This window comes from Primulina tabacum, chromosome 1 (assembly GCF_025594145.1).
Source record: "Primulina tabacum isolate GXHZ01 chromosome 1, ASM2559414v2, whole genome shotgun sequence".
Taxonomy (NCBI): Eukaryota; Viridiplantae; Streptophyta; class Magnoliopsida; order Lamiales; family Gesneriaceae; genus Primulina; species Primulina tabacum.
This window is the reverse complement of record NC_134550.1, coordinates 43,874,234-43,887,333: the sequence shown is the minus strand read 5'-3', so window position 1 is coordinate 43,887,333 and position 13,100 is coordinate 43,874,234. Positions and strand designations below refer to the sequence as shown.

Sequence of the window (13,100 nt, the reverse complement as noted above, 5' to 3'; positions counted from 1 at the left end):
TAAATTCCAATGAACAGTAATTCCGAAATCCGATTCGCGTGAACAGTAATTCCGGCGTATGAACAGTAATCGCGAATTTTTTTTTTTTGATTCAACCAATACGTAGAAATCGCTACACGAAAATCGGTATTGAAAATCCTACGAGGAATTGAACGGATACGCTTACTTGAATCAAAAACCAAAAGCTCTGATACCACTTGACGCGATCCCGCCCACGAGATCTTTGATTTGTCCCGATCTTTGAAACAAGTAATTGATAGATGTGATAATCGCCTCTAGATCACGCAGTCTAGTAACAATTAATCAACGATAGAAACAATCGCGTTCCAGAGAACCTCCGAAGAACCCGTCCTTGGCAACCCTCGTGAAAATCGATAGACGAACGACAACAAAATCCACCTTTGAAAGTTCGATTTTGAAAACACCGAAGTGTACTTGAGAGAAAATCTCACAATTTGATATCAAATCAATAATGAACAAAAGTTAAAAGTTTGCATGGTATTCTAGCTTAAATATAGGTAACGAAAACCTAAATATAGAAAATTTCATATTTAAAAATATCAAATCTACTTGCCAAAATAATTAAAACTCTAATTTAGAAAAAATCTTCTCTCCAAGTCGTAAAGGACACGGACCCCGTGTAGCCCTTCGTGTAAGGGTCCGTGTACACTCGGGAAATCAACTTCAGCTGGAAACAAGGAGCACGGACCCCGTGTCCACCTCCGTGTACGGGTCCGTTTACACACGGTCTTCGCAAATGTCATAGGACACTGACCCCGTGTCCTTGTCCGTGTCGGCACGCAAATTCTTCATCCTCGGTTGTAAAGGGCACGGACCCCGTGTGCAGGTCCGTGTGGACATCCGTGTAGCCTCGGTCGTTCACAAAGATGCTTGAAGAATGTTCCTTTGGCCCCCAACGCGCTAAGTCGCAAGCTTCTAATTCACCCTCTACTTGATTGTGATGCAATCCCGAACCCTTCGAGCCTTGTTTCCAAGCTTTCATTGGTTGGATGAAGGGCAACATTCAACATCTTCAAGCGTACTCTTGGGATTAGTTTTTGGAACGCATAGTGGCTGGCTAGATTCATATCATCAACCATCTCAGAATCGCCCCAACTCAAGTACGCTTAACTTTGGAGTTCTTATGTGATGGCTCGAACACGGCTAGAGTTAGTGAAGAGGTCGTTTGAGCGAAGGGTGCTAAGGTTGTTCTCGGTTGGGGCTTTGTGGGTGACTAGCGGTCGTGTGCATCATGTTATGTGCATGGGGCTCTGAGCTTGGGTTAGGTCAGTCCAGGAGGGTCTTAAGGTGGGCTTGGAAGGGTTTTTTCAAGGCTGGAACGAGCTGGTAGGGCCGAGGGTCGAAGGGCTGCACGTTTGGTGGACTAGGGTTGAAGTTCGTGAGACGCTGGAAATTTCCAGCAACATTTGGGCGTGGATCGTAGGTCATACGTGGTTTAGAATGTGTGGTTTAGGGTCTGGACATGTAGGTTTAAGTCATATTACAAGTTGGGAAAAGTTTGGTTGAAATTCGGGTTGATTTGAGTTAAAATCGGGACCCGGTCCTAAGTTTTAAAAAGACTCATATAAATTTTGGAATGGACTCGAGTTTAAGTCTAAGAAATGCTTACTATTATGTTTTGAGGTTTTTAAGGAGTTTGGTTGAGGTCCAGGGATAAAATGGTCATTTAGCGTTTCTACGGGCAAAATGGTTATTTTGCACCCGGATCGAGTTTTTAGTCATGGCAACGCCCTGATCCCAAATTTATCATTTTTGTAAACGTTTTGTATCACGAATATGATTTTTATGTAATTATGAAAATGAGTTGCATGCTTGATTTTAATGAAAAATTACGTATGTGCATGATTTTAATAAGTGATGAAAGTGATGATGTTTTGAAGGATGAGAGTTGGTTGTGACTGACGATATATGTATTCGATAAGTTGTAAGGCCAAGGCTCAGTGGATTAGTAATACTGTCGCGGATATCCCTGCCGCCGGACCGGTACCACAGTTATATGTAGATGGATCCATCGAATGGAGCTGATACGATAAAACTGATACAAAAGTCACAACTAATGAAATGAATTCAATTAAAAAATGTATACGTATGTGATGATATGATGAGACATGTTTTGACACGTTATGCTATTATACGACATGTTTACGTTTATATGCCTTTAAGTTCATGAAATGTATTTTGTTACGGTATTTTTCAATGTTGTGTGCTATGTATACGTATTTGTTATAATATTATCGGTGTGTTGAGTCTTTAGACTCATTAGGTGTGAATGATGCAGGTGAGTATGTTGATGAGAAGGCTGGAGGCGCCGAAGTCTGAGTATGCGGGGCTGGATGGGCGCACGCGAACCCGAGCACCATATTTTCCGCACATCATGTTTTGAGTTAGGAGTGGACATGAATATTCTTTTTACGCTTTTGTTTCATTATGTTGATGTTATGAGGGTTTTTGCACGTTGCATATTTGCATTATTTTAAAATGTAAGTCCAGGGTTGGCGACATGTTTTTTATCTAAACTGCAGTATTTTTATCGGTTAACTGATTGCTATTATTTTAAAATGTGAAATTTTCAATGATATTTTATTCATGCATAAGATGTTATTTTTCGAGAATGAGTTTACAAAAAAAAATTCCTAGTAATTTGTTTAAGTAGTAGATGTTTCACTAAATCTTATATTTATAACAAACGGCAAATTGATATAGAGCAAGCAATCTAATTATTGACTTAGTTATTTTAATCTATAGATATTGTCAAAGGTTATATTTAAGACTAAACAATGATTAGGGATTATTATTCTAAATTCCAAAGATATCTACCTAGTGCCACAAGAACATTTCTCTTGCTTTATATTCTCCACTTAATTTGGATCAATAAGGGGACACGTCTGACTCTTCTAATTCCAATGATATTAACCGCCAAATCCTTCGCTCGGTTATCCTATCACCATTTATTGAAATTTTAACTATTCTTATCAGCACTAATTACAATTTTTAATTAACAAAAAATTAATCCCGATCTTTACTTCGAATTACTGATTCGAAATTCAATCTTTGTAAAGTAAAATTTAATATTTAATTTGATATCAATAAAATTTCACGTCCCGAGATGCATGGCATGAACATCGACAGTGTTCTTGGAATTCAATAATTAAATTAACCAAAAACACTAAGCCTTAACAGTATTATAAATCTAAAATAAACTTTATTCAACGAATTCATTTGTCTTACAACAAAATGACAAAAAAATATACCCAATGTTCAACTTATTCGGATAAATGTCAACACTACACAAAGAAATAGTAACTTCCTAGCCAAATTACCATCCTCAAAATTCAGTCGATTTTTGATCTTATATATCATTCTCAGTTGAAATGAAATGTAAGGTGTGAGTGATATGATCGTCCATCAGTAATTGGAGGGAACATATCTTCAAGTTTAAAAACATCATAATATTTTATATATTATTATATCATATCATTAAAACTTACAGAAAACAATAAACATAAAATATATGGCTTAACTCCCGATAGGATCATAAGTATCTAGTTTTACCTTACTGGACAAGGTCACAAAAAAGATAAAGACATCACCAAAATATTTGTTGAAATCAATCGTCATGCAATACATCATATATTTAAACTCAACATACCATAAAGATAAATATTATAAAAATATCAAGAAAATACACGTTCTGCTTACAATCTTCTGCTAGTGTTGAAATCATGGTTGACTGCAAGAGAGCTTGAATCCCTCCAGATGGAACTTCACGTTCTTTGTAGAGAGAGAGAGTTTTGAGAATGAATTGTTTTTAACGTAGAGTGTAGAATAAGATGAATAAAGAGTTATAAGTTTAATATACATAGGAGAGAGTTGGGCCGATGTTATAAATGAACTCAAGGGCTTGGGTCTCACACAAACATCAAAATCCAATCAAAACAAAAGGCTTGGCTTGACTTTAGAAGGGGACGAGAAAAATAAAATTAGGAGGACTAAAAAATATATTAAAATTTTTAGAGAGGGCAAGTGCAAATTTCAATGAGAGAAAAGTGAAGTAAAATAATTATATCTAGTATCTTATTACTTAAAAATAAAAAATCGAGCAGGGCGACAACAGTTACCGCCCCCCTTTGGCTCGATCTCCTACTTTGATATGAATAATTCATATGAAACTATTTGGCTTCTTACACACCTATAAATTTGATTTGATTCCAATTTTTTTTTTTTTTTTTTCAATTATCTAAGAGGAGCATGCTAAAACATCGATTTCCATGCATATGATTTTTTTATTAAAAAAATTAAATTAAATTTATTTTAGAGATTAAAAGTCGGCCTTGACCTTGAATCTACCCACTACTGGGATGCCATATTATTAATTATTCAACCATCTAATTCTCATCCGTCTCATTTACTTCCTTAACAGTAGAGTGGAGAGTAGGTCCCAAACATTAATCGCGCTGATCACGGTTTCCTAAATTGCAGTATATATTTACAGGTCAAACACCATTTCTGAATCATTATTTACCCGATCCCTTTTCTTAAAACAACTCAATTTCACTCCATAAATCCAAGAAAGATCAGTGTGTGTCTTTGTTGTGTTTGTGTATGCAAAAGCAAGAAATGGAGGGGATAGAGCACAGAACCGTGAGTGTTAATGGCATAAACATGCATATAGCGGAGAAAGGAGAGGGCCCGGTGGTGCTCTTCCTCCACGGTTTCCCGGAGCTGTGGTACACATGGCGCCACCAGCTGACGATATTCGCCGCCTTGGGGTACAGAGCCGTGGCGCCGGATCTTCGGGGATTCGGAGACACCGATGCACCGGAAGAAGTTTCGAGTTACTCATGCCTGCAAATTGTGGGTGACATAGTGGCGTTGATAGAGTGGCTGCGTGGCGATCAGGTCTTCCTGGTGGCGCATGACTGGGGCGCCATGATCGGGTGGTACCTCTGCTTGTTCCGGCCGGATTTGGTGAAGGGTTTCGTGTCTCTTACGGTGCCATTTCGGCCAAGGCATCCGAAGGTGAAACCAGTTGAGGGCATGCGAGCTTTCTTTGGAGAAGAATATTATATGTGCAGATTCCAGGTTTGGTTTCTATGCTATATATACTCACCATACATATATCCGCAGTCTTTTAATTTGTTATCTTTACAAACATATAATTAATCTCGATATAATTTTTAACAGACTATATACTTTTTTTTAAAAATCCTAATATTTGAGTGGCTTTATCTATATTGGAAAAAATGCATAAATTATTATGGAAGTCAGATTAAGTATCCGATTCTCGTGAATCCCGAATTCTTGCGATTATTGTATGGAAAAGCAACAGTTGGTTGAATATAATAAGATGATAAATAATTGATCGTAATGTTTTATAATATTTTTATTATTTTAATAACTAAATTTTATTTTTTAACTTACGGACTAAACAAATATGTATTAAAGAGGGAGGGACATAAATCACCACTTAATATAAAAATATAGTTGTTAAAACGAGTCAACTCACCTTAGCCTCTCTTAAACTGCCACCAAACAAGGCAGGTTTGGACCCCAACCCAACCCATGTAACGATAGGTGGGCTTACACACAAAATGGTTTTTTTTTTTAAAAAAAAAAAAAAAAAAAAAAAACACTACAACAATTAGGGATGTAAACGAACCAAATCGTTTGTGAGCTATTCGAAGCTCGATTCGATAAAAGCTCGTTTGAGCTCGTTTAATGAGGCTCGTTAAGATAAACAAACCAAACTCAAGCTTTACAGTATTCGGCTCGTTAGCTCGTGAACGTGTTTGTTGGTACGTTCATGAGTAATCTTTTAGATGAAAAAATAATAGTTTGATATTTGATTTATGATTTTGCATATGATTTATGAAATATATAAAAAAATCTATTAAATTTATTTATTATAATAAATTTACAAATTTTAATAAGAATAATATATTTTTCTTTAAATATATAATTTACTTTTTAATTAATTTAATGAAAATTTAAATGTATAATTCATATTTATTAAGCTTGTTTAGGTTTGATAAAAACTTGAATAAGATCGTGAACCATGCATATATTTGTTAAATAAAGCTCGAGCTAGGCTCGATTTTTAACGAACCAAGCTCAAACATTCAAGAGTTCGGCTCGACTCGATTACATCCTTAACTACAATCGATGCCATATTTTTTCATATTACATAATCTATTGCATTTAACAAAATATTAAAAAAATTTGAACCTTCACCAGATATAGTTTTCTTATAATGTAAGCCATATTAATCATCTACATATAAAATACAAGTAGATAAAAATCGTTAAAAAGAAAAATATAAATGAACCGCAATTTGTAAATATAATTAATTTCCCAATAATTAATAAAAATCGGGGATGGATGAGTAAAATCGATCGTTTAATAATTAATAAAATTTTCAAGTTTTTTTAATAAATATGATGGCCAACCAGCGTGAACCAGTAATCCAAAGAGGTTGGTAATTATTTTTACAGCGGGTTAGATGGACCCCACAGGAAAAATTGACAGCTTTAAGCATATGGGTCGGGTCTTGTCATAAAACATGTTACAATCTCCATGCATATGCTTGGTTGTAGATAGGGATATCAATGGGGCGGGTATGAGGTGGGTATTGCTAAACCCAAGATCCGTCCCATGAAGAAAACTTCAATCCATTACCCATCTCACCCCGGTTAAATATTCTTTGGACCCGTCCCATCCCGAATAGGAAACGGGGCGGGTTAGACCCATGAGACCCGTGAGACCCGAATTTTTTTAAAATGAAAACATTAATCTTCTTTGAGAGATACCTTGAGGCTTGAACCACTAGCATTAGCGTATAGTTATGGTGGTGCAGGGACGGTAGGGCTTTATTTATAACTGGTCTACCTATTTGGATAATAAACTAAAGCCCAACCCAAAAAAGAATCAGACATGTCTATGGTTGACCTTGAGGTGAGGTACTAAAAAAATGAAAATTAATAAAACTAAATCCTTGGAATATTTATATCCATATATATGGGGCGGATATGGGGCGGGTATTATAGGACCTAGACCCGCCCCATACCCATACGGGTCTGAAAAACTGGACCCGAGACCCATCCAAGGACTCATTTAGTATGCTCAAACCCGTATAGATGGGACGGGTCCATTGCGGGTCTGAGTAAAACCCAGACCCATTAACATCCCTAGTTGTAGATTAATAATTGAATCATCTTTGTAATATAATAGTAAATGATAAATATAAGTCAATATGAACAAAATTATGACATTGATAATATTATTAATAATAAAATTTATAATACTATTTCTCATAACAATAAGAATAATGAAAAATTAGTAGATTTTGCAAATATCTATCTATATTACTTAATACTTGAATCATAATAAAGATAAAACTGTGTCTTGGGGTAATTTTTAGAATCCCCCAAATACTCTTCATTTTTTAGTCATTTTTTCATTACAAATTCATTCATTTAAAATAAAAATAAAAAATTACTTTCAATTTTTTTAATAATAATACTTATATATATATATATATATATATATATATATATAATAAATAAATAAAAGCAACTAGGCGGCTAGTCTTTATGAGTAATGAATCGATAGATAATGACTATGTACTTGCAAAGTTCGTCGAAATTTGTTGCATTTATAGGCAATCATTAAAGAAAGGTTTACTTTTGTTTTGTGTTTTGACCTATTAACATACATCGGTCAACACAGCTTGTCAAGAGACTTGGACTAATCTAAGGTGTCTGGTCTACAAATTAACAAGGATTATATCATTTTTCAAATTATCAAACATAATCTCATTTGCACACACGCAATGAGTGTGCCAAATGTTGGTGTGTATATTCACTCCGTCTCATGTATTTATTTTATGTCTGTCACACATATTAAAAATTTGAGAAGTGATAATATTATTTTTCTTATTTCATTGAAATTTGAGAAGGTTAAGTGAATTACATTTTTGAGTAAAAAATAAAATAATCTAGTAATTCGATATCGAAATTAAAGAAGAAGTGAATCAAATTTTGGAGTAAAATGTAAAATATTTTGGTGTGATTTGACATATCAACATGAAGGCCATCACCTATATTATATAATACTAATATCATATTTTAATGAAAAATCATCATTTTATATTATTAAACATGCGTTAGAGCACCCACGTTGGGTGTTAAAAAGATGTTATAGGGGTGTTATAACACCCCTTTAACACCCACTCTCCAATGTGAGTGGGCGTTATAACGCCCACTCACATGAGAGAGGGTGTGATGCGTTCATATGTATGAACGCCTCTGTGTCAGTTTTTTTTTAAAAAAAAAACTCGAAACTTAGCGACGGATTGCGACGGATTTTCAAAACTCATCGTTGAACGCGGGCCCCACGCACGTGATGAATTTTCCTTATTTAATGTATTAGTTTAAATTTCAAATTTGTATGTTTTAAAAAAAAACGGAAATTAAAATAAATTAAAAAAAATGTTAAATAAAAAACTAACTGTTGTTTTTGTTTTTAAAATTAAAAAATTGTTTTAACGGCTAATTAACGGCTAGTTTATTAAAAAAATAATATATTCATCTATAAATATTCACACACTATACAAATTATTTCAAACATCAAAATATATTATTCTTCACTCCAAAAATCTTCTCTCTTCTATTTTCATCATCTCAAAATCTTTTTTTTCAAAAATTTCTTAAATCCTACTTTGTTCCGAAATGGATGAAAATTACCGAGCGTTTTTTAGAAATTTCGTAAGTTATCCAAAAAATCCGGAAGAAAATACTTTTTCCCAAAATTCGGAAATTCCACCAAAATATCCATATTTTCCATACCCGCCAAATTATCCACATAATACATATCCACCAAATTATCCTTACAATTCATATCCACCAAATTATCCATATCCACCAAACTATCGATCTAATCCACATGCAACCAGTATGCCATTTATTTCTCCGACGGAAAATGAATCAGCCACTCCGACTTTCGTCCCAGAGACTCAATTGTCCGACCGTGAATCCCCAATTGAAGTCGTGTTATTGTAATTTTCGATTGTTATAATTTTCATTCATTGTAATTTTCATTTTCGTTAATGTAACTCTCCGATCAATTAGTATTTTACATCTTCTCTTAAGTTTAATTTATTTTCTAATATTTTTATGCAAGTGTTATTTATTATTATATTTTGTACCATTTTATTTTAGGTTTATAATAAATTTTAATTTTAATTAAATGACATTCATAAAATTAAATTATTTTACGTACTGAATATATAAAAACAAATTATTATTAATATAAAATAATAATAATTTAAATTTCTTAAAAATTTTAAAATTGAATTTATTTAATGTAAAATAAGAGTAAGATGAATGAAAGGACAGCGAGACCTACAAATAATGAGTGTGAATGTTAAAATGAATGTGGGAGAATAGATGTGTTAATGTAATGTGTATGTGGCATGTGGACCCCACGATTTTTGATGAGGTGGTGGGTGTTATAACACCCACCAATGCGGGTGCCCTTATGACCATTCGGGACGCTGCCAATATTTTTCGTATTACCCAAGTATAAAATGACCGTTTTGCTCCTAGATGTAATATTTCTCGATTTTAACATTTTCTTACTTTTATTGACATTTGCTTATCCCAAATAATGATTTAAACTTAAATCTAATTTTTCATACTTTTATTTAGCTTAAATTAATGGGTTTCAATTTAATTTCCTATTTACTAATTCGTGAGGCGTTTAATTCTCGAATTAATTCAAACTTTAACATTTTCTTCCCTAACTTTAAACATAGTTTTTTTTATTACCTAAACTACCCTTGTGAGTCATGAGCCACCCTCGTGGACCCATGGATCAACCCTTTTCTAATAAACTTGATTTTCGAACCTCTAAGCTAAACCCACCGAGCCAATTCTCATTTTTCTTGGACCATGTTCGAGCCACCTCGAGCCAAACCCTGATCAGACCCCTTATGGACCCCACTAAACGTCCTGACCCAAGGAGCAAGCCCCTACTCGTCGCACAAGCCCTGCACACATGACACGAGTTCACGCGTGAGCTTCCTTGTCTTCCTAGGATTCTATTCGAACTAGGACACAATTAGCTTCTTAACCATTGATCACCTCTGACCTTTACCGACCCTGGACATGTCTCAGACCCAACCGAACCAGCACCGAGCTCCCTGGTTCATGCTGCAGCCCCCTGCACCAGCAAAGCCGCGCGAGTTCCTCCTAAGCGCATAAGACTCCTTACTCTGCTAGGAAGCTTCACTCGAGCCACCCTCCAGCCCGAACCCTCGTGACACTCTATGGACCACCCTGAGCCACCGCCTAGACCGCCTATCAAAGCCCTTAGCCCCTCGGTTGCTGCACCTCTCGGTCGCACGTCTACACGCATGGGGAGAGTCCCACCCTTTGTGGACTCTTCTCCCGCTGCTGTCAACTCTTCCTAAACCCATCCCCGACCAGCACGACCCCCTAGCCCAACCCTTGTCGAGCCATGCATCGCACCACCCCTTGAATCATTTGTGAAGCCTTCCAAACTCTCGAATTCTTCTAAAAACTCACGTGCACCGTTAAGCTTGCTGTCCAGCCCTCTTTTCATTTCATTTAATATGATACTAGCGGTTGAAGCATACACCTTGAATGTGCACAAATCAAGGATAAATCCGAAACATAGAGATTTGAGACGGTGATTATTTTTATTAAGTGTGAATTAAAAGAAGACGGAGTTAGCTTAATTTGGATGGAAATTATATAAAGTTGGGGGAATGTTTAGTTAAAGTTATATATATTTCTTAACAAGTATATGTATGGACATTTATAGAATTTAAAATGGTTTCACCAACACAACAAAAATTAGTTATTCTAGGGATTACATGTATATTTAGTAGCGTCTCTGTTGCGTGATTATATAGTTAGAATAATGATTTATATACAATAATTTTTTTATTTTCAAATTAATGATTTTCTTTAATTTAAAATTTTAAAGTAAAATATATAAAGATATGATTGAATATTAAAATATAGATAAAAATAAGTTTGAAATATTTTAAAAAGGCTATTTTGGAAAAAAAAAAGTTTAATCAATGAAGTTATATAACGAATGTATAATTATAATTTTAAATAGAATTTTATCAAATCAATTAGAATTTAAATAGTATATAGGAGTCTCAACTTTAATTAGATAGGATGCATGGCGGACTTTACACCATCCCCTGTTGAATGGCATTTTACAGTATTTTTACATTATTTCTTGTTTTACTTTATTCCAATAATTGGTATTTTTAAGAATTTACTTTTTGAAAAATCCAATAATTACTGACTTTTTTCCTAAATATTTCTTCATTTTTTTAAAAACGATAAAATTTATTTCAGGATAGCATGACAAGTTGTTGAAATTTATGATAGATACAAATTGAAGTGTTCAAAAAATAATTATGGTGCAGGAACCTGGAAAAATCGAATCAGAAATGGCAAAATATGGAGCTGAAGCAGTGATCAAGAAAATCCTCACAGACCGCAAACCCGGCCCTTCCCATTTACCCAAAGAGAACCCATTCGGATCCGACATAAATCAAATAAATTTACCTTCTTGGCTTAAAGAAGAAGACCTCAAGTATTATGCTACAAAATATGAACAGAAGGGCTTCACTGGTGGACTTAACTATTATCGAGCCCTTGATTTGTAAGGCCAATTTATCAATCATATATTGCGTCCTCTCTGTTTCTAACATCTCATATCTAATCATAGAGTAATACTTATGCTCGAAAGGATCTCCGACTTAGTAAACTAGGTTCTTATTTAAGCTCAGTTGTGTCTTCTTACGTCCATGCATCAAATACTGATTGAAACATGTGATCGTGCATTGTTGCACATAACTGAGAGACCCTCTCACTCAATATGCTAGTTTTCGAGTTGGTATATGATGCTGGGCTCTTATTTGAAGTGCTAAATTCTTATTTGATGAATTTTGGTGTAGCAATTGGGAGCTAACAGCAGCATGGACAGGAGCAAAAGTGACAGTTCCGGTGAAATTTATAGTTGGAGATGTTGACATGGTGTACACAACCCCGGGCGTGAAAGAATACGTGCATGGAGGTGGATTCAAGAATGATGTGCCATTACTGGAGGAATGCATTGTGATGGAGAACACTGGACATTTCATCAATCAAGAGAGACCGGAGGAAATTAATACTTACATACATGATTTTATCATAAAGTTTAAAAATTAATTAAAGGGAAATAACAAAATTGATCTTGTAAGTTGGTAGATATTCATTGGGTCCTCTAGTGGGTCAAAATTCAGTCTTAGCGCAACAACTTGGCATAGTTTACACTTTTAGTTATTTTTCGTTGGAATACTGAGCTTACGGCTATCGTTTCCTGCAAAACATTGCAAATAATATGGCTGGCGTTAATTGGCATTCCATCATAAAATGACTAGTGTCGTGAAAGAGGTCCATATTTTGCATTAAAACAGAATTTCGACTTACCATATGTTCAAAAATCAATATAGGCTAGCTTATATATGATTAGTTTTACTACTTCTTTTTTTCCCTAAAATTAATTTATGTTTTAATTTTTCCCCAGACTCAATGCTCAGTTTGTTGCTTGGATGCACTTATTAGAAGTGTACTTTGGAAACACTTTTTAGGTACACACGCTTATGCTGAGTTGTCTTCTTTTCTTTTGTTATATACACATATTAGGAGATATGTTTTTAGTTAAGAGAACAAGTTCATTGACTTTGAGCTCGTGCAATTCTTCTTCCGCATTGCCGTTACGGTCATGGAGAATCCATTTTTGCAAGTTCTCTACTTTTCAGAAATGGTATCAGAGCATTAATCTGCTCCTGACTCTACTGTTACTTTTCCATGGCCAAAGGTGGTCAAGCTTCAAGTAATCAGGCTGTTGCTCGAGCATCGATGGAAGATTCCAGCAGCCCGTTCTATTTGCACAATGGTGATCATCTAGGATTGAATCTGGTGTCCACATGTTCTTACAGGTACGAATTATAATACCTGGAATCGTGCTATGTCAATGGCTTTGACATCCAAAAA

At 34.8% G+C, this 13,100-nt stretch overlaps 1 protein-coding gene across 2 annotated transcripts; it reads left to right on the top strand.

Moving 5' to 3' along the window:
- The first annotated feature begins 4,478 nt into the window (after positions 1 to 4,478).
- On the top strand, positions 4,479 to 12,458 carry LOC142544282 (epoxide hydrolase 2-like). 2 transcript variants are annotated; one of them, XM_075651346.1, is made up of 3 exons: positions 4,506 to 5,103; positions 11,486 to 11,724; positions 12,020 to 12,458. In XM_075651346.1, exons 1-3 carry the CDS (start codon positions 4,624 to 4,626, stop codon positions 12,270 to 12,272), a joined length of 972 nt encoding a protein of 323 aa, XP_075507461.1. In that variant the 5' UTR covers positions 4,506 to 4,623; the 3' UTR covers positions 12,273 to 12,458. The 2 variants fall into 2 exon arrangements, with proteins under 2 accessions (XP_075507466.1, XP_075507461.1); XM_075651351.1 differs by lacking the exon at positions 11,486 to 11,724 and having other exon boundaries at positions 4,479 to 5,103.
- The last annotated feature ends 642 nt before the right edge of the window (positions 12,459 to 13,100 follow it).